Raw genomic sequence first — 20979 nt, 5'->3', positions numbered from 1 at the left:
AGTATATTTCCAGAAAATTGCAGTATAAGAAACGTCAATAAAATTTGATATTATTGGTGGTAATGCTCTTTACATCTATATTTTCAAGGTGAGGACGGTGATGTATGTGTGTACACAAAATCTCTCTATGATGCATACACAGAGGAAAGCGGCATCAGTTGACAGACTTCTGCTATATCCTGCCTTCCTTCATTAACTATGTTTTCTCTAAGTCACCAAGCCAATACTTTCGCAGGTGAAAGTGAAGTGTTAAAAGATATAAGAAACAAGAGACATACAACTGAATGAAAAACGTAAGTAAAGAACATACATAACTATTACTCACTAAATAGTATGTAAGTAGGCTGTTTAGGTTTTTTTATTGGTAACGCCGCCGCCACATAGCGCTCTGTATAAAAATCACTGGCTGTGCCATGTGCAGTCTGTGGATAGTTTGCATTGTTGTCTGCCATTGTAGTGTCTGGCAGCGGCAGCTGGATGTTAACAGCGCGTAGCGTTGCGCAGTTGGAGGTGAGCCGCCAGCAGTGGCGGACGTGGGGAGAGAGATGGCGGAGTTTTGAAATTTGTAAAAATTGGTGTCACGAACTGATATACATATTATGACTATTAAGGTAAATACAGTGTTTGTTCTGTATTAAAATCTTTCATTTGCTAACTATGCCTATCAGTAGTTAGTGCCTTCAGTAGTTTGAATCTTTTATTTAGCTGGCAGTAGTGGTGCTCGCTGTATTGCAGTAGTTCGAGTAACGAAGATTTTTGTGAGGTAAGTGATTTGTGAAACGTATAGGTTAATGTTAGTCAGGGCCATTCTTTTGTAGGGATTATTGATAGTCAGATTGTGTTGCGCTAAAAATATTGTGTGTCAGTTTAAGCACAGTCGTGTATAATTGTTCAAAGAGGACGTTTCACATAGACCAGTCTTGTATAAATTTTTCAAAGGGTACGTTTCAAGTATTTTAAAAAATAAGCAAGTTCCTTGTCACTACTTTGCAGATGAGATCCTGTCAAACGATGAAAAGCACAAAAACGAGCCAAATTGTAGAAATCCACTTTTCATAGGTAATGTAGGTTCAGGCGAGTAATCGAAACAAAACAAATAAAACATGAATGTTATAACTTTTAGGCCTACAGTAGAACAACCATGAAAGTTTTCACAATATTTTTGCGGAAGTAAGTCAAGAACCACAGTAGATCACTCGCACGTGTCGAAACACGTTGCTCTAAATATAAAAACTGTAAAAAAATTATGTTTAGCACAAGGCGGAGCCTAAAAACCCCAAATGAAATAAGTATCTCTCGGAGTAAAAATGGAGCAAATTGAACATTTGTTATCGGACGATCTGTAGAGATTCACTACTGTAATTCTCAAACTACAACTACTTTCTAGTTCGATGACTTACTTGTAAATAGTGAAAATCCATAATATAAAGACGATACCAGCGATGTTACTGAACGTGCAATATACACCGAAGCGTAAAACTTAGGGACGAAAGTAACTTTCGCGTGACGTTTCTAACACAGGTCGATAAAACTTTGACTACTCATAGAAACAAATGTTCAAATGCGTGTGAATTCCTATGGGATCAAACTGCTGAGATCATAGGTCCCTAGACTTACACACTACTTAAAGTAACCTACGATAACGACAACAGACACACCCATGCCCGAGGGAGGGCTCGAACCTTCGGCGGGAATGGCCGATAGAAACAAATGCTACAGTAAAGTACATTAGGTGTATGGTACAAATACGCAATGAGACGTACATAAACGACACTTTTATTCAAAGAAAATTACAGTGAAGATACCGTGATTCATGACGATCCCCAGGACAGTACGAAAGACGAGACACGGTTATTAATAGCGCTTGTGATCACCACAGACGGCAATTCACGTTCTGCAACGCGGATAGGCACTCGGTGCAGGGAGAGGTAACTGACCCTTAACATATCAAATGTAATTTACTGCGAATACATAGAAAGAAGGATCCTTTATTGTATGATTATATGATAGCGGAACAAACACTGGTAGCAGTTACTTCTGTAAAATATCTGGGAATATGCGTACGGAACTATTTGGAGTGGAATGATCATATAAAATTAATTGTTGGTAAGGCGGGTGCCAGGTTGAGCCCTTAGAAAATGTAGTCCATCAACAAAACAAGTGGCTTCCAAAACACTTGTTCGACCTATACGTGAGTATTGCTCATCAGTGTGGGATCCGTTTCAGGTCGGGTTGACGGAGGAGATAGAGAAGATCCAAAGAAGAGCGGCGCGTTTGGTCACAGGGTTATTTGATAGCGTTGCGGAGATGTGTAGCAAACTGATGTGGCAGACTCTGCAAGAGAGGCGCTCTGCATCGCGGTGTAGCTTGCTGTCCAGGTTTCGAGAGGGTGCGTTTCAGGATGAGGTATCGAATATATTGCTTCCCCCTACTTAAACCTCCCGAGGAGATAACGAATGTAAAATTAGAGAGATTCAAGCGCGCACGGGGGCTCTCCGGCGGTCGTTCCCGCGAACCATACGCGACTGGAACAGAAAAGGGAGGTAATGGCAGTGGCACGAAAGTGCCCTCCGCCACACACCGTTCGGTGGCTTGCGGAGTATAAATGTAGATGCCCTCATACTGGCCATAATTTTGGTAAGGAGCTCTTGTAGCAGGGCGTTCCATTTCCCCACCAGAGAGATTGACGGCTGCAGTATGGTCGTTGGTGCATGTGGACATGCTACAACACGTCTCCCCAACGCATTCTACACGTGCTCGATGGGATTTAAGTTCGAGGGAACGAGTAGATCAGTCCATTCGCCGAATATCCTCTCGTTGTTGCTGTCGCTCACTGTGATGCAAAATTGAAGTCAGTGGCGGATGCAGCCCTGAAAAGATGCATTACAAGTTTATTATTCTAGGAGCGCTCTCAACATACAACCTTGAGCAATTGGTTAGAAAACCAACTGTAGATGAGAACATATTAGATATCTTGGCGGCAATCATATTTGATCTTTTTGAGGACGTTAATCTAGAAGATGGTATTAGCGACCATAATGTCGTTGTGACTCCTGTGTCAGTGGACGTTGCAAGAAAAACAAAAAACAAAGAAACATCGTAGAGTTTTCTTGTTTGGGAAAGCAAATAAAGTGTCATTAATGAATATCTTCATAGTTAGCTCCAAGACTCCACCGCGGGACACAAAAATGTGGGTCGAAATTTAAAGGTCCACCACGTGCTAGAGAAATATGTGCCTAGCAACGATATAGTGGAGGGAAAGGATTCTCCTTGGTTCTACAAACATATTAGTAAGTTGCTATAAAAGCAGAGAAATTTGCACAGGCGTTTTAAACGTAGTCACTGCCCCGCTGACAAACAGAAACTATGCGAAATGAAAGCAGCCGTCAAAAGGTCAATGAGAGATTCTTTTAACGAATTTGAAAGCAACATTTTATCTGCAGATTCTGAAAATAACTCCAAAAAATTTTGGTCGTACGTAAAATCTATGGACGCTGCAAATAATTCAATATCTTCTTACTGACATTACGGGTAATGTAACGGATGATGATAAACAGAAGGCCGAAATTCTAAACCTAGCTTTCAAAAGCTCGTTTACGGTAGATGAATGTAGCACCATTCCCTCTTTAAATTGTTGAAAAAACGCAAGGATGGTTCAAATGACTCTGAGCACTATGGGACTTAGCTTATGAGGTCATCAGTCCCCTAGAACTGAGAACTACTTAAACCTAACTAACCTAAGAAAATCACACACATCCATGCACTAGGCAGGATTCGTACCTGCGACCGTAGCGGTCGCTTGGTTCCAAACTGCAGCGCCTAGAACAGCTCGGCCGCCTCGGCCGGCTCACAAGGATGGCTGACATAGTGTTCAGTGTATCTGGGACTGTGTAAAAGGTAAGATCCTTAGACGCCAGGAAGGCATCTGACGCAGACGGTATCCCCGTAAGATTATATGTTGACTATGCTACAAATATAGCACCATTTTTATGCATCATCTGTCACAGATCATTGGAACAGTGAAAAGTTCCACGGGTCTGGAAGAAGGTCCAGGTCACCGGAATCTATAAAAAGCGTAGAAAAGCGGATGCACATAATTACCGGCCAATTTCACTGGAATCATGGAACATATTTTATGTTCAGACATAATGACCTTTCTAGACTCTGAGAAGCTCATCTGCAGGAACCAGCACGGTTTTAGGAAACATCGGCCATTCATGACACAGCTGGCCCTCTTTGTGCATGATATAAAACATGCTCTAGATACCGGCTCTCGACTTTCGAAAGGCATTCGACTCTGTTCCGCATTTTCGCTTGCACCATAAAGTGTGCGCTTAACGGTCTATTCGATGACATATGCGATTGGATAAAAAGTTTTCTAACGCACAGAGAGCAGTATGTCGTCCTGAATGGGGAGACTTCAACAGAAAGAAGGGTAACATCAGATGTGCCCCAGGGCCGAGTAATAGGCCAGCTACTTTTTACGATTTACATAAATGATCTGGTTCATGGTACTGACAGCGGCATTAAACTGTTTGCCGATGATGCTGTAGTCTACAGGAAAACAGTATCACATGAAAGTTGTGAAGAAATCAATGACGATTTGCAGAAAATAAATATGTGGTGTAATGTCTGGCAGTTATCTCTCAATATTAGTAAGCGTAACCTGCTGCGTCTAACAAAGCGAAAATCCCCATTACTGTACGAGTACAAAATAAATGCCCAGTCTTTGAAAGCGATAACATCCGTCAAGTATCTGGGTGTGACTATTCGAAATAATCTCAAATGTAGCCATCAGATTATACAAGTAACGGGTAAAGCAAACTCTATATTGCGGTTTATTGGTAGAATCCTGAAGCCATGCAGTCCATCAACAAAGGAAATTGCTTACAATACTTTAGTTCGTCCAGTATTAGAGTATTGTTAGTCTGTATGGGACCCTTACCAGAAAGGGTCTGATTCAAGAGATTGAGAAGGTCCAAAGAGAAGGGGCAGGATTCGTGACTGGTACATTTAGCCATCACCAGTGTTACAAATCACATAGAATGTTTGAAGTGGGACACACTTCCAGCTACACAATGGGCTAAACGGAATGGGTTGCTCACTAATTTCCAAAATCCGATCTTCGCCGAGGGTGTAGAGTATGTATTATTACCACCAACTTTCAAATAGCGCAATGATCACCATTCAAAGATAAGGGAAATTAGAGCTTGTACTGAGACATTCAGACTGTCGTTTTTTCCTCGCGCGATCCGCGAGTGGATCAGAGAGGAGGAGGGGGGGGGGGTATGATTTTGGCGCGAATAGTGCCCTACGCCACACACCGGTTGGTAGCTAGCGCAGCATATATGTAGATGTAGGCGCTTCGATAGTCACTGCACTCCTATGGCAAAGGATTGTATAAAGTTAAGTAAATCTTTTTATTCATTCACGTAATAAAGTGAACCAACATTTCTCATGTAGTAGTTCCAGTGAGCTGCCTTCCAGATCAATCAAAGAATCTGCAACTATAGCCGGACGATTGTAGTTTTATCTGGTCATGACATACAGGACGACGAAGTGATTTTGAGGTGGAACGTTCCCACGACAAGAGGACTACAGTCATTAGCAGTTTTAATGTCGTAGGCTGACATTTTTTCAAGCTGATAGTTAAATCCTTACGACTGCCATGCGTGGTTGCCATCTTCAGAATGGACGAAACAGAGTGCCTTCGCCTTCACAGATTGCGATTCTGTGACTTGTCGCTAGTGACTGAGAAAGAGGCCGCTGCTGTGGAGAAGTGGATTCTGTTGCGTATGCAGCACGCCGGCCCACGTCGCTCGCGGTGCCTTCAAAAGCTGTGCGTGACGGCGCATACGCGCTCATACTGCCAGGGCAGCGCCCTGGACCTAGCCGGCCGACGCCTGGGGTTGCAGTCAGCCTGCACAGAAAGCTGACTGCAGTTCAGACCGGCGCCTGCAATGGACAACTCCAGGTCAGTCCCTGCCGTCACCAACAGCTTAGGTCACTTCCAGTTACTTTTCTCCTTTTCGTTTTCTTTTACTCTTGCCTATTATTCTTCAAGATCACAGACAAACCGTTTTACACTGACAATCGATGATACCGAGTGGTTATAATTAAACTGCAGATTCTCACAGAGGTGTAGGCTGTAATTATCGTGTGGCAGCGAAACGTGGTAAATATTCTAATGCTTTAATGTGGAGTCGATTTACGCCGGGGAAAAAATTAGTTGTATTTTCACCACCAGGTGCAAATATGGCGCTGTGAATGCAAGGAAGACGTATAAAAATGTTGCCATATGTGTTGGATTGGGACAGCTATGTGGTCAGGAAAGGGCAAACAAGTTAGAAAGGCAACGCTTACACAGTTTGTTCAGTATGAGCACCGTAAATGTCAACGAGATGCTGCTTCCGTAAAGCGACGTGATCGACAGTTCTTCACAGCACTTCTCGCGATATCTGAGCAACTCGTTCCTGTATAGTGGCCTTCGTATCACGTAGAGAGCGAATGTGTCCCGGGTAAACTCGTTCTTTTAGGTACCCCAGAGTCAAAACTCACATGGATTCAGATGACGCCATCTTAACGGGCATGCACCTGGAAAATCTGTAGAGATAACACAATCGTGGAAGGTTGCAAAAAGCAGGTCTTGAATTGGGCGAGCGACATGAGGTGTTGCCTCATTTTGCATGCAAAAGCACTTTCCACACAGCTGCGCTACAGCACTCACATGTGATACAAGGAGGTTTCGATAACGTGCAGTGAGAAACGTGATGGTACTCCCGACAGTCCCTCTGGTGTATTCTTTTCTAAGAAGTAGGGAATAAGACCGTGAATAACCCGAATTTAAACAGTGGTCCAAATTCGACTTTTCTGTGTATTCACTGCAACCTGTAGACGCTGACGATGACTCTGAAAAGACGAGCCTGTCCTTGGCTCGGGATGGTGCAGTTTAGACAAAATTTGTCATTCCTGCAGTTCCTGTATAAGAGAGAATGATATATTACCACTCTTGTTGATTGGTCCTAGCTTGTGTAGTCCGAAAAAGAGAAATACACACTCTGGTGAGGGATTAGTAAAACTTAATCCCTCAGCAAGTCAGGCCAACGCGTGGTTGGCCAGTGATGAGGTTGCCCGAGCGTCCCGTCTTCTCGGTCATCTCGTACAACTCCCTGGCGATGGCGCGAATCTGTCTCGTAGGGGCAGGATCCCGGTGTCCTCCTGGAGTTGGTGCGTCGAGAAGCGCCTCGGAAGATGCATGGCAGTCTTCGGGGCGCGGTTCTGTTTCCGCTGCAGAGTCACAATGTGAGCATCTGCGGCTTTCCCCCAGACCACGGCCGCATACTCTAACAGTGGGTGAAACAGTGTTATGTAAAGCGTGATGCCGTGCTGCGGTGGCAATGACGACTGTGGGTTTAGCAGAGGATACATTGCGCGGAGGCGTCCTATTGCTCTCCCTTTCACATCACGGATGTGATGCTTCCATGTGAGCCTTCGGTCTAGGGTAACCCGTAGGCATTTCGCCGTCCCACTCAATGGTATAGGTTCTCCCAGGATTTCGACTGGCGGCAACATGTAGTGTAAAATGTGCCTCATCATTCCACAGAATACTGACCGGCTACATGTCATCAACTCCGATTCGTGCCAGAAATCGAAGAGCAAATTCATAATGTTGTTGCGAATCATGATGTTTCAGTTATTGTACCTTCTGGGTCTTGTACGGGTACCAGTGGAAGACAGACCGAAAACTTTCCATACTGTTGTCCATGGGATGTACAATTCTCGTGACACTGCACGAGCAATAGCAGTACCCGGGACACGTGCTGCCTAATCAGTTTCAGCAACGGTAACATCGTCAATAACGTCCACCGGGATGGGTCGCTCCCCACTTCCAGGTGTCACACTAAGCTCATAGGTGTTTTCATCATCTTCTTTAAGCCATTTAATGACATCAGGCCTCTCCTCGGGCATTTCAGTAGGCGATGCTACCTCAGTGCAGCGCTGTAGTTGCTGCCGTTCACATAAAACACTTTCACTAGCAGCGCACGGTCTCACTTCTCGGTGGCCTTACCGTTCACCCACATTGTTGTTGTTGTTGTGGTCTTCAGTCCAGAGACTGGTTAGATGCAGCTCTCCATGCTACTTTATCCTGTTCAAGCTGCTTCATCTCCCAGTACATACTGCAACCTTCATCCTTCTGAATCTGCTTAGTGTATTCATCTCTTGATCTCCCTCTACGATTTTTTCCCTCCACGTTGCCCTCCAATATTAAACTGGTGACCCCTTGATCCCTCAGAACATGTCCTACCAACCGGTCCCTTCTTCTGCTCAGGTTGTGCCACAAATTTCTCTTGTCCCCAATTCTGTTTAATACCACCTCATTAGTTATGTGATCTACCCATCTAATCTTGAGCATTCTTCTGTAGCACCACATTTCGAAAGCTTCTATTCTCTTCTTGTCTAAGCTATTTATCGTCCACGTTTCACTTCCATACATGTCTACACTCCATACAAATACTTTCAGAAACGACTTGCTGACACTTAAATCTATACTCGATGTTAACTAATTTCTTTTCTTCAGAAAAGCTTTCCTTGCCATTGCCAGTCTACATATTATATCCTCTCTACTTCAGCCATCGTGAGTTATTTTGCTCCCCAATAGCAAAACTCATTTACTACTTTAAGTGTCTCATTTCCTAATCTAATTCCCGCAGCGTCACCCGATTTAATTTGATTAAATTCCTTATTCCTCGTTTTGCTTTTGTTGTCACCCACGTTATGGTTTACAAATCGCAGCTTCGATGCCATACCGTCCTAAAAACAGTGTACAGCGCCTTACTTGAACGCGGCGCTGACAACTGGAATATCATTTTCTAGCCTAAAGCTGTTCTGCATTAACGTATTAGCAAATCTTCCAAGTTTCGCTGCTACAAGAAAATTACAGCTCACACTAGATCTACGTGATGAGTAGGTGCAGTTTAATTATAACCACCAGGTACATAGTCATAAACCGAGTTCGGAAAAAAATCACAATGTATGTTTATGTGTGTGGGTTGGGGGGGGAGGGGGGGTGTAAGTGAGAGTCAGTGTATGCATGCAAGTTTTGTAAACACCCCTTCCTTTACCAATTTTTATATTAATTTGGGTAACTGGGAATGGCTAACAGTGATAAAATGGTTCGTTGCAAAATAAATTTGGCCTCGTTGTCTAATACAACAACGCATTACTTTACTTTATAAATATTGGAGTTTTTCAGTTTTCTAAGTGGAACAATGTTTGTTTGAACGAATAACAGCAAGAATCATTATAGTTTATGGATTTTTGCAAGTAACGCAGTTCCTAACAATGCCTAGGCCCAGAGCTGCGTACTTCCGGGTTACCCCGGATTTGTTCTGTTCTGAGGGTTTCGTCAGGGGTAAGCCTGGACGCTTCTGGAGAAATTCGACTGACTGAAAATAAATAGATGTTAATAAACCTTAGCTAAAATTCACTAAATCAAGACTGGTGCGCAGGTAATTTCGTTAGTTTTATTTTTTTTTTAAACTAACGGCACACTTGTTTAGGAACACTCTTATAAACATATTCCCCATAAATCTTAACTTAAGACAGGAAGAAACCGGCGACAATCGACGATCGGATGCACCGCGACGTCGCCCCATCCGCCGAACAGTTGACCGCAGAGAAGTCAATGGTACAACTGTATGTTTCACTCATCACGCTCGTACCGCAGTCGTAGTATCTCGATATTGCAGAATACGCACATATGTAAATTTGTATCGTTTATATTCGTTAAGATTTTTTAACTACTCATTGTTTCATTTGTAACGGCCAGTTTGTCGTGACAGAGTGCATAAGGGTGTTTCCGCAAGAGCGTGCAAAAATGTAACAGGACATAGAGAGTGCTCCACTGAACAATTTGAGACATGGAACCTGGACTCGGAGAAGCCAGCTTAGGGAGATATGGAAGAAAACTTGTCTACCGCTTAGTCTAGCATTGCTCTTTCTCAGCTTATTTGCAACTAATATGGTACCAATGTACCCGTACTGTGCTGTCTAACCGGCCACAGTGGAAGACCGGTTCTAGGCGCTTCAGTCTGGAACCGTTCGGCCTCTACGGTCGCAGGTTCGAATCCTGCCTCGGGCATGGATGTGTGTGATGTCCTTAGGTTAGTTAGGTTTAAGTAGTTCTAAGTTCTAGGGGACTGATTACCTCAGATGTTAGGTCCCATAGTGCGCTGTTAATTTACATGTATATTCTTTATTTCCTACGAGGAAACAAAGTGGACAAGCCTGATTACTGGGAAACCATGATGCAGGATTTGTTTACTTTACTTGTTCGTGCAAACAGTTTTACCTAAGTTTGTAACCTCCCCCTCACTTATCGACCTTAATGGCAGTAAAATTAAACCTCGTGTACCTTATGGAAATTTGGGAAAAGCAATCGTCACCGAAGTTAATCTATAGGTGAAGAGGGAGGAAAGGGCTACATCTAAATGAAAGGACAAATGCAAATTAAATTGGTGGAAATTAATTTTGAAAAGGGGTACAGTTAATAAAGAAGATAAATGTGCGGTCGTTACGTTATCAATTAACTGGCGTTAATTAGACATTTGAGATTTGGGGGAAGGTTATTGCACATATAATTAGCACTAAAAGCGTGACAACTGAAGTCTGACAAGTGTTGTGTGATAACTGAATGTTTGTCAGAAGTAGTAACTTTCGCTACACTCTGACTTAATTTAGGAAAAGAATTAATAAAACCGGAAAATTGAAAGTTAATTTAGTGACTGAAATTAATTGTGAACTTTGTTTCTGAAGCACTACGAAATTTTTAAAAAAATATAAGGTTAGTCTGGGGTACCTCAACATTCATTTCAAAAGCTACTTGAATCTGGGCAATTTAGAAATAAGATATTTAATTTTGAACTTGAATTATGATTCTGAACAATAAACAATAGTAACATTTAGTACGTACCAAGCTGAGCTGTTGTCACATGTAAGCTAAAATATGGTAACAAAATTCGCACTCTTAATTTGTGCTTGTGCAATCTAAGCATTGTAGCCAGCTATGAGTACCTTAACTGAACTTTGAAATTAAAGCAGTGAAATGGGATGATAAGACTTTAATGCTGGCGTTTAAATTTCAACGACACTCGGGTTCATTTCGGAAAAAGGAAGGGACCCTGCTTGGTAATGCAATTGGAACGATGAGCAACAAAGGTTCATGCTAATTTGCTGTAATTTTGTGAGGCAAATGGAACAATTTTAATAGATGAGGTCTGTCATACAGCCTAAACCTTTACGTGCTTCCAGTCTTCCTTGTTGGTTGATTGAAGGTTTGAAGTCGTCGGTCGAGGAGATGGCGACAGTCAGTCATTGTCGGCCATCGCTGTTGCAGAAGCTGGATGTTGGCGCGCCTTCTTCTCGACACTGTCAGCAGGCAAAACTTGTTCACCAATTTCATGCTTGTATTGAGTTTGATTGTCGTCAGTTTCAGCAAATTTTGTGACAAACAGCACAAAAGGTAAGTTCTTTGTGCCAATGATGGTATTTTCAGTTAACTGTAACTAACGTACATAAAAACGTATACAGTAATATGATTTTATTCCTATTATCTCCTTAACTTGCTTCTCCGACCCCAGATTTCCTACCTCAAATTGTTCAGTGGAGCATCTTCTACGTCATGTTAAATTTTTGTACTCTCTCATGGAATCGCCCTGTATGTCCGGGAAAATAATCCGATTTGATCCCAACATCGCATTCGGCAACCTATGTGATAGCAAGCCTATCTAGACCCAGCCATGCTCGTGTTAATAATTAAAAGTATTCCACTTCCAGATTGAAGTTTACTGTTTTGTACTGTTTTTCCGAATTAATATTTCATGTTATAACTGTCCCGAACAGCACTTCCAAAGTTGTTGCAAGAATACATGAAGGTGAAAGCCAGACATAATATTTTTCAAAAGATCGCCGCTAATAAGTGGAGATCTCGAGCACAAACCCTGAGAACCACAGCACTAGCAACATGTTACACAACTGCAGATTACGTGTGCCCAGTTTGGTACAAATACATCCCAGCACGTATAGCTGAGAAAGCGCTAAACTAAACATGTCGGTCTGTCACAGGTTGCCTAAAGCTTACATCTCTTGTAAAATTCTATCACTTCGCAGGCGTAGTTCCGCCAGATATCCGCCGAGAAGTAACTGACAATGCAGGGAGAATAAATCAGGCTCACCAGGGAACCAATCCATTACATAGGCACGTTCCAGCAGCTACAAGGCCATTCCAGTCTTGCAAACAGTAGCAGCTACAGCGAGGAAACAATCGTCGATTTCTCGTTTCGACCTGCGAACAACTCTCTCGTCTCCAGTCTGGAGTTGGAGGATCCACGAGTACCCTCCAGAAACGGCACTTTCCTGTAGATACCACCAACTGTGACTCTGGAGTACCATCGTTCATGGAGCACTTACTTGACTGTTGACCGTCAACTGTGTCCTGCATCTTGCATATAAGGAGATCTGCTTTTGACTCCGAGAGTAACTGTCACTGCAAGGTTTTGGTCAGTATTAGTGTAACTTTATTATTCTTTCCTTTATTTATTTCAGACTCAAATAAAATAACTGTCAAGTAATATGTTCCGCCAATGGAATCTACTGAGAAAGAACGACGATACAGTTTCGACCACTGATATCATGGGTAATTTACGCACACCTTACGCATAGAAACCGAACCATTACTCATTGTTGTCCTACCAAGTTGCGTAGTACTTTAAAACTCAGAGTTCATCACTTTTTTTTTGTCCGCTGCTCGTGGTCTCGCGGTATCGTTCTCGCTTCCCAAGCACAGGGTCCCGGGTTCGTTTCCCGGCGGGGTTAGGGATTTTCACCTGCCTCGAGATGGCTGGGTGTTGTTGCGTCGTCTTCATCGTCATCATTCATCTCCGTTACGGTCGGAGGAAGGCAATGGCAAACCACCTCCACTAGGACCTTGCTTTGTACGACGCTGCGGGTCTCCTGCATCGTTCCCCCACGCTCTTTGAAGGAGTGTGGGACTTCATCATCATCATCACGGAACGATTACAAACTACTGTTCTGCACGAAACCCGAGGAACGACTCCACGCTCGCATAATGCCGCGTGACCACTAGCGCCTGGTGAACGTAAGACAGCGAATCAATGCCCCTGCTGCAAAAAAGCCAGCATCGAAAGTTCCAGAGAACCAGCCGTGCATAAGGGATACAATAAACTGAGTCATACTTTTGTCGATCGTAGTATAATTGTGTGCATGGGCGTGTATATGGGTACATACAGGAGTGGAAAGAGAGAGAGAAAGAGAGAGCGAGCGCAGGAAAGGGGGGGGGGGGGAGAACAATATCGTTAGAACCCCTGTTCAGTACAAATAAGATTAAGGGGTTGATGTCATTCTTCTACCTCTAGTAATTCCACTGTGAACGGTAGGTTAGAAATAGTGCCACTGAGATGAGGTGTCATGTACGTTTTACAGCCAAATGCCTTATTCCTTTCACTCATATCAAATTTCATTGGTAAAATGCACGAAGTAAACCCCTCCTCAATACTTCTAACATTTGTGTCGTCTCACAGGCGTTGCGTCACTGCCGTTGTGTGTCTGCTGCTGCTCTATACAGCGTCTTGTACGTTCAACATCTGTACGGCGGAGAGGGCTTCCAGAAGCATACCGCTCCTTGTCTATCCAAATGGAGGAGCACTGAAGGTAACTATGACGCACACATAATTCACTAGAGCTCACTGTACTTATTTCAGTCTGAGTGGATATCAACTGAAATCGCAAAATAAACCGTAATACTATCAATCATTTTATTTTAAATGCTTGATGAAACTACTGTATAAAATATTTTTAAGGTAATTATGTTGAAGTAGCACATAAAGTGAGTAATTTACTCGTAAATGAGAACTAAGGATGAAATGTAAAACTTATAGAGCTTTCAATCGTAGTTGATCATGAAAAGTGTGCGATAATTCGACTTCCACATTCTTCCATTTCAGTCGATTCTGTGACACCACGTAATCCAGCAGTCCTGTAGGTGCCACAGAGTTTGTCTTCTGAGGTTTTACAATGCGTTTTCCTATTGGCAAGCTCACACTTATTAAAAAATCCCACGCTGTTTTTTTAAATAAACTTAACGGACCCCATCAGCGGCGGACGTCCTCAAGGACCGATTCGCTCCTCGGCTCACCACTGATTGAAGTAAAATTTCGTTTCCACCTGTTTCCTTGCAGAGGTTTGACAACACGGTTTAAAAATTGGAGAACAACTGTTCATTAACGACGGCTGTCGTCCGCATTTTCTGTCTCTCCACGTGGAAAACTGGTACACATCTTCTTCAGCACCGGCATCCAAATGACAAATCAGTTTCATAACCTCCCTCTTTCGACGTATTGGGGTGTTTAATAATCTCGACACTCTGTCTGAAAAATGTATTATAATATTCACTTGCGGCAGCCATATCGTGATTCTCGTCAAATCTAATCTGGGGGTCCCCACGGCTACGAAGCATGTTCCACAGCTGCTGATCTACCTGTTTCTCCCCTACTATTCTTACTCTAATGTTCATCTAGTCGCTTTTATACTGTTCTTTTTCTAGAAGCCACGAACAGGACTCCACAACTACACGGTACCCTGCAAATTCCTGTTTATTCCACAGGCATGAAAGAATCTTTAGCCGACCCTTGGAATTTCCGCGTGTTCTACGTGAGTCTCTATAGTAAGCCGATATCGCGCTTCTTCAAGATATTTTCAGTGCGGTCGGTAACATCTTTAATGAGAAATGAATGATAACTGCCTCGGTGTATAGTTTCATTAAACATCTTTATGCGTATGTACCAGGTACAAACGACGTAAGGAACAAAATACGCCAGTGGTCATTAAAATTGTTACACCAAGAAGAAATGCCGATGATAAACGGTTATTCATTGGACAAATATATTATACTAGAACTGACGTGTGATTACATTTTCACGCAATTTGGGTGCATAGATCCTATGAAATCAGTACCCAGAACAACCACCTCTGGCCGTAATAACGGCCTTGATACGCCTGGGCATTGAGTCAAACAGAGCTTGGATGGCGTGTACAGGTACAGCTGCCGATGCAGCTTCAACAGTAGTGACTGGCGTATTGTGACGAGCCAGTCGCTCGACCACCACTGACCAGCCGATTAAAATTGGTGAGAGATCTGGAGAATGTGCTGGCCAGGGCAACAGTAGAAATAGTTCGGTGAAATCTCGTCGATCGAGGTCCGGCGAATACTAAACGACGCCTGTCGTCGCCGGGAAGAGTCACCGACATTTTGGCTGCAACGAAAGTTGCTACCAGTGACGTTGACTCTCACCCCTAGACGTTTGATCAGATACTTTGAAACACCCTGTATGTTGATGCAGATTCTCGGTCCTGCTCCCCAAGAAACGCCCAAAGGCCGAAGGGCATTTGTGGAACCTTCACATTTTTTATTTATGAGCTTAACGTGATGTAATGATCGGTGTAAAGCACTACGTACTTGGCCACCTTTTTGACCGAGAAATAAAGGGACCTAATACTCTATTGGCCATTAAAATTGATACACCACGAAGATGACGTGCTACAGACGCGAAATTTAACCGACAGGAAGAAGATGCTGTGATATGCAACTGATTCACACAAGGTTGGCGCCGGTGGCTACACCTACAACGTGCTGACATGAGGAATGTTTCCAACCGATTTACAATACACAAACACCAGTTGACCGACGTTGCCTGGTGAAACGTTGTTGTGATGCCTCGTGTAAGGGGGAGAAATGCGTACCATCACGTTTCCGACTTTGATAAAGGTCGGATTGTAGCGCATCGCTATTGCGGTTAATCGTATCGCGACATTGCTGCTCGCGTTGGTCGAGATCCAATGACTGTTAGCAGAATATGGAATCGGTGGGTTCAGGAAGGTAATACGGAACGCCGTGCTGGATCCCAACGGCCTCGTATCACTAGCAGTCGAGATGACGGGCATCTTATCCGCATGGCTGTAACGGATCGTGCAGTCAGCAGATGGGGACGTTTGCAAGACAACCATCTGCACGAACAGTTCGACGACGTTTGCAGTAGCATGGACTATCAGTTCGGAGACCGTGGCTGCGGGTACCCTTCACGGTGCATCACAGACAGGAGCGCCTGCATTGATGTACTCAACGACGGCCCTGGGTGCACGAATGGGAAAACGTCATTTTTTCGGATGAATCCAGGTTCTGTTTACAGCATCATGATGGTTGCATCCGTGTTTGGTGACATCGCGGTGAACGCACATTGGAAGCGTGTATTCGTCATCGCCATACTGGCTTATCACCAGGCGTGATTGTATGGGGTGCCATTGTTTACAAGTCTCGGTCACCTCTTGTTCGTATTGACAGTGGACGTTACATTTCAGATGTGTCACGACCCGTGGCTCTACCCTTGATTCGATCCCTGAGAAACCCTACATTTCATCAGGATAATGCACGACCGCAAGTTGCAGGTCCTGTATGGGCCTATCTGGATGCAGAAAATATTCGACTGCTGCCCTGGCCGCACATTCTCCACATCTCTCACCAATTGAAAACGTCTGGTCAATGGTGGCTGAGCAACTGGCTCGTCACAATACGCCAGTCACTACTCTTGATGAACTGTCGTATCGTGTGGAAGCTGCATGGTCAGCTGTACCTGTACACACCATCCAAGCTTTGAATCAATGCCCAAGCGTATCAAGGCCGTTATTACGGCCAGAGTTGGTTGTTCTGGGGACTGTTTTCTCCGGATCTTGCACCCAAAGTGCGTGAAAATGTAATCACATTTCAGTTCTAGTATAATATATTTGTCCAATGAATAACCGTTTATCATTTGCATTTCTTCTTGGTGTGGCAATTTTAATGGCCAGAAGTGTATCTTAATAGAATCAGTTCAGGAGCTATCTAGCCTAAATTATATTGCCATTACGTTCTGGGTGTAAATGCAATGACTCTCTGTACACTGCTTTGGTAGAGGACAATAAAGTTACACTTGACGTTCCCCTCCATACAGTAAGCACTAGAATCAGGGCCCTATTGAACGGAAACCTGTAGCTTAAATGTAGAAACTGTCTCCCATCACGTCCTCGATAACAGAATTGCAACTACGGTGTCAGCTTCTTAGGGAGGGGCACTGCCACACTGTTGATTTAATGACGGAAGATTCCGACAACCTCTCTATCGCCTCGGCATTATCTCATCTTCTTCATGTGGATGCCGCAGTCAGAAAGATGTTTACCATATTTCTTATGGCTGCAACAGGAGGTATCAAGAAGCCATGATAGTAATGCACCATCTGAATTACTTTGGCAATGTATTACCAAGGAACATTCAAACTCTTTTACTGACAGAAGACGTAAAACTGTGTAATGTACTGTATCATTTTATAGCAGAATAACAAATAAGAACATACGAAAAATGATTTTTCACACTATAATATACTTACTTAATTTGTATGCTTTCATAATTACTACAAGGACTGTCTATGGCGCAGTCTTCTCAGTTTGTATGCCTACCTTGAAGCGAGGGGTCTGAAAATGATCCGATCTTCAAATTTATTTTATATCCAAACAGGACATTTCCGGATCTGGATTCCATGTCAAAACTTTATCTTCTATCTTCGCTCTCCAGCCCCTAGAAGCCCAGAATATTAATTGCGAATCGCCTATTCATGTTACAGCCCGCCACATTTATAAGTATTGTGGCATTGTCCATGTCAGTCGAGAGAACGGTAATAGTATGCGCCTCATTCAGGAGCATTTGTCTGAACTACAGTTAAGTTACATTTTCATGGCTTCACCCGAGCTAATAGTCTTAGCGTTTACGCACACGTCTTAAGCTGTCACTGGGTGCACACTACGAATGCCTGCTTTTACTCCGCCTGTATCTTCCAGAAGCAGTACTTGCGAAGGGAGTGAGACAGGGTTGTAACCTATTCCCAACGTAATTCAACTTATACACTGAGCAAGCATTAGCCATGGAAACTTTGGAGAAAGAATTACAATTCAGAGTGAAGAAATTAAAAAAAAATAGAGGTTTGCCGATTACACTGTAATTCTATCAGAGACACCAAAGCACTTGGAAGAGCAGTTGAATGGAATTGACAATGTTTAGAGACGAGGTTATAAGATGAACATTATTAAAAGCAAAACAAGGACAATAAAATTTAGTCGAATTAAAGCGGCCAGCCGTTGTGGCAGAGCGGTTCTAGGCGCTTCAGTCTGGAACCGCGCGACCGGTTCGGTCGCAGGTTCCAATCCTGCATCGGACATGGATGTGTGTGATATCCTTAGGTTAGTTAGGTTTAAGTAGTTCTATGTTCTCGGGGACTGATGACCTCAGATGTTAAGTCCCATAGTGCTCAGAGCCATTTGAACCATTCGAATTAAATCAAGTGATGGTAATACGATTAGGAAACGACACAAAGTAGTAGATGAGGCTTTTTTTTTATTTGCGCAGGAGAATGACTGACGATGGCCGAAGTAGAGAGGATATAAAATGTAGGCCGACCATGGCAAGAAAAGCGCTCCTGTAGATGAGGAATTTGAGAAAATCGATTATAGATTTAACTGTTGGGAAGTTTTTTCTGGAGGTATTTGTCTGAAGTGTAGCCTTGTGTGGAAGTGAAACTTGGATGACAAACGGTTCAGAAGGGAAGAGAATAGAAGCTTCTGGAACGGGGTGATACAAGAAAAAAGCTGAAAATTAGATGAATAGATCATGTAACCACTGAGGAGGTACTGAATAGAATTGGGATGAAAAGAAATTTGTTGCATATCTTGACTAAAAGAAGGGATCGGTTGACCAGCCACATTCTGAGAAATCAAGGGATCAGCTGACAGCTGCTGTGGAAACGACAGACATAGGAGGCAGTAAGATAGGGAACCGAAGTAGTAGATATACATCCCCCCTCCCAACGCTGCTGTCAGCTGGCTTCTGGAGTGTCTGCACTTAACCACATCCGCATCGTGCTATACAGGCGGATGTTGCGGTTGCTGGTTGTACGCTTCCATGCGTTTTTTTGACGTGGGCGTGTTCCCCCCATGATTGACTGCCCTGACCATTACCCATTTAAGATTTCGTAATTATTTCGTGGCACCTGAAGATGAAGCTTAGCCTTCGAAACCAGTCTTGCAATAAATTAAGACATTACTGGCACATGAAGTGGATTTTGTTCTATAATTTATCGTGTGATGATGAAGGCGAGGGAGGTACGTCTGCTAAACGTGTTTTCAAATACAGATCGAGAATACGTTATTTTAAACGAAAATAGTATATAATATATTATCCTCACACACATACTGTTCAACATTATTTTTTTAGCTGTATCTGTATGTCTCAAAATATAAATGAATAAATGCAAGCAACTGAGTAATAACATTGATATGAGATTAATGATTTTCGATGTATAATTTGATCGTGGCTGTCACGTTCCAGAATAGAGCGACTTCTGCTAACGTGGTTCACTTTAATTTCACTCCAAATAAATTAACGCATTTGTGATTCGCTATGTGCAGTAGTGCGCAAATTAATTACACTTTAACTTCACATTTATTACTATATGTATAACATAGTAGCTTAGTGAATATTAATAACCAATATGTCTTCTTTTCACTTTACCGAGCTTCTGAACACGTTGTAGCATTGATTCCACCAGCTTAAGGCAAAATTTCCGTAATTAATCGTCATGAAACCTGACTTTCACCACAATTATCATCATACATTCATTTGTTGAGCAGTCCGTATTAGCAAGAAGCATTTTCAAAGCACTGCGCAAAATTTTGATGGGATTTAAGTCTGGTGGATTACTAGGCCACTGAAGCACATTAATGCTGTTTTCTTCCACGAATGTCTTGACTGCTTTAGAAGTATGATTTGAGGCCTGACCATGTTAAAATGTTCTTCCAACATCTGCGAAGAATGGCACAATCTTGCATCTTAGGATTTCAAAGTATTTGGTTGAATTCATCATGCCATCAACTGTAACTAGTGCCTCAGCACCACTAGAAGTGAGGAAACACCAAAACATTTTTTGGGACGGAGTTTTACAATCTGTTCAAGGTACTCTAGTCTTACTGCCTCATGGGTGCTCTGTATCCTTGAACAATAAAATGTGACTCATCACTGAAAATTACACGTTTCCAGTCATTGGAGGTCAAACATTGATATATTTTGGCCCATGCCTACTGTTTTCCTTTATGGCAGATGTTAACAACTGCTTCTGTATTGGCTTTCGTGCCTTTCGCCCAAAATCAAAAAGATTATACCGTACGGTTGAAGAGTCAGTTTCAGTCCCAATAGCCAATAAATGTCTCTGAAGGTCTTTACTTGTTTTGTGAGGATGAATTCTACTGGTTCGATGTAGAGTTTTGTCACATGTTCGTTTCTGCCTACGTCAGCCTTTTCTCTTTGGAGACTATTAGGCAGTATCACTATATGTTCTAATAAGTATTGAAACACTAGATTCTTCCCGCACCAACAACAGAAGCAGTCGCTCTTACAGTCATTTGTGTGTGTTCATGAAGAGCAACTATTTTTGCCTGCTTCTTGCGGTGAAGTGTACTTCCAGATGTTCGTAGCTGCACACGGCCAGAATTATGGCCAATTTTCGAGCGGGGCGATTGCTGAAGCTGATGACTTCCTAGTGTGAATTTTTTTCTCCTTAAAATATGAGGTTAAAATGGTGCTGTTTCTTTGTAAGACCATTACCGGCGACACATGAGAAAGACGTAAATAGTTAAGGGTTCGTTCGTTTTCTGAAGTGTAATAGATGACGTTTCTGCACACCCGACAATACATATTTTTATCACACAATTTCTCGTCGGTGACAGTTATCCAGACTTTGTGTCTAGATGAACCCGTTATCACGCCTCTTTTTTATAAACCAACGGTATCCGAATGCATTTTTTTGGTCGTCAGTGATTTAGTTGTTT

General features: G+C 42.9%; 1 protein-coding gene across 1 annotated transcript in view; it reads left to right on the top strand.

The window, feature by feature from the left end:
• The window catches only part of LOC126281522 (uncharacterized), a 108247-nt gene that overhangs the window by 74535 nt on the left and 12733 nt on the right, over positions 1–20979 (top strand). The window contains exon 5 of the mRNA XM_049980562.1: positions 13599–13728. Within this exon, the coding sequence (XP_049836519.1) occupies positions 13599–13728 (130 nt within the window). The remainder of the gene's footprint in view (positions 1–13598; positions 13729–20979) is intronic.

This window comes from Schistocerca gregaria, chromosome 7 (genome assembly GCF_023897955.1).
Source record: "Schistocerca gregaria isolate iqSchGreg1 chromosome 7, iqSchGreg1.2, whole genome shotgun sequence".
Classification (NCBI taxonomy): Eukaryota; Metazoa; Arthropoda; class Insecta; order Orthoptera; family Acrididae; genus Schistocerca; species Schistocerca gregaria.
This window is presented reverse-complemented; position numbering and strand designations above follow the sequence as displayed.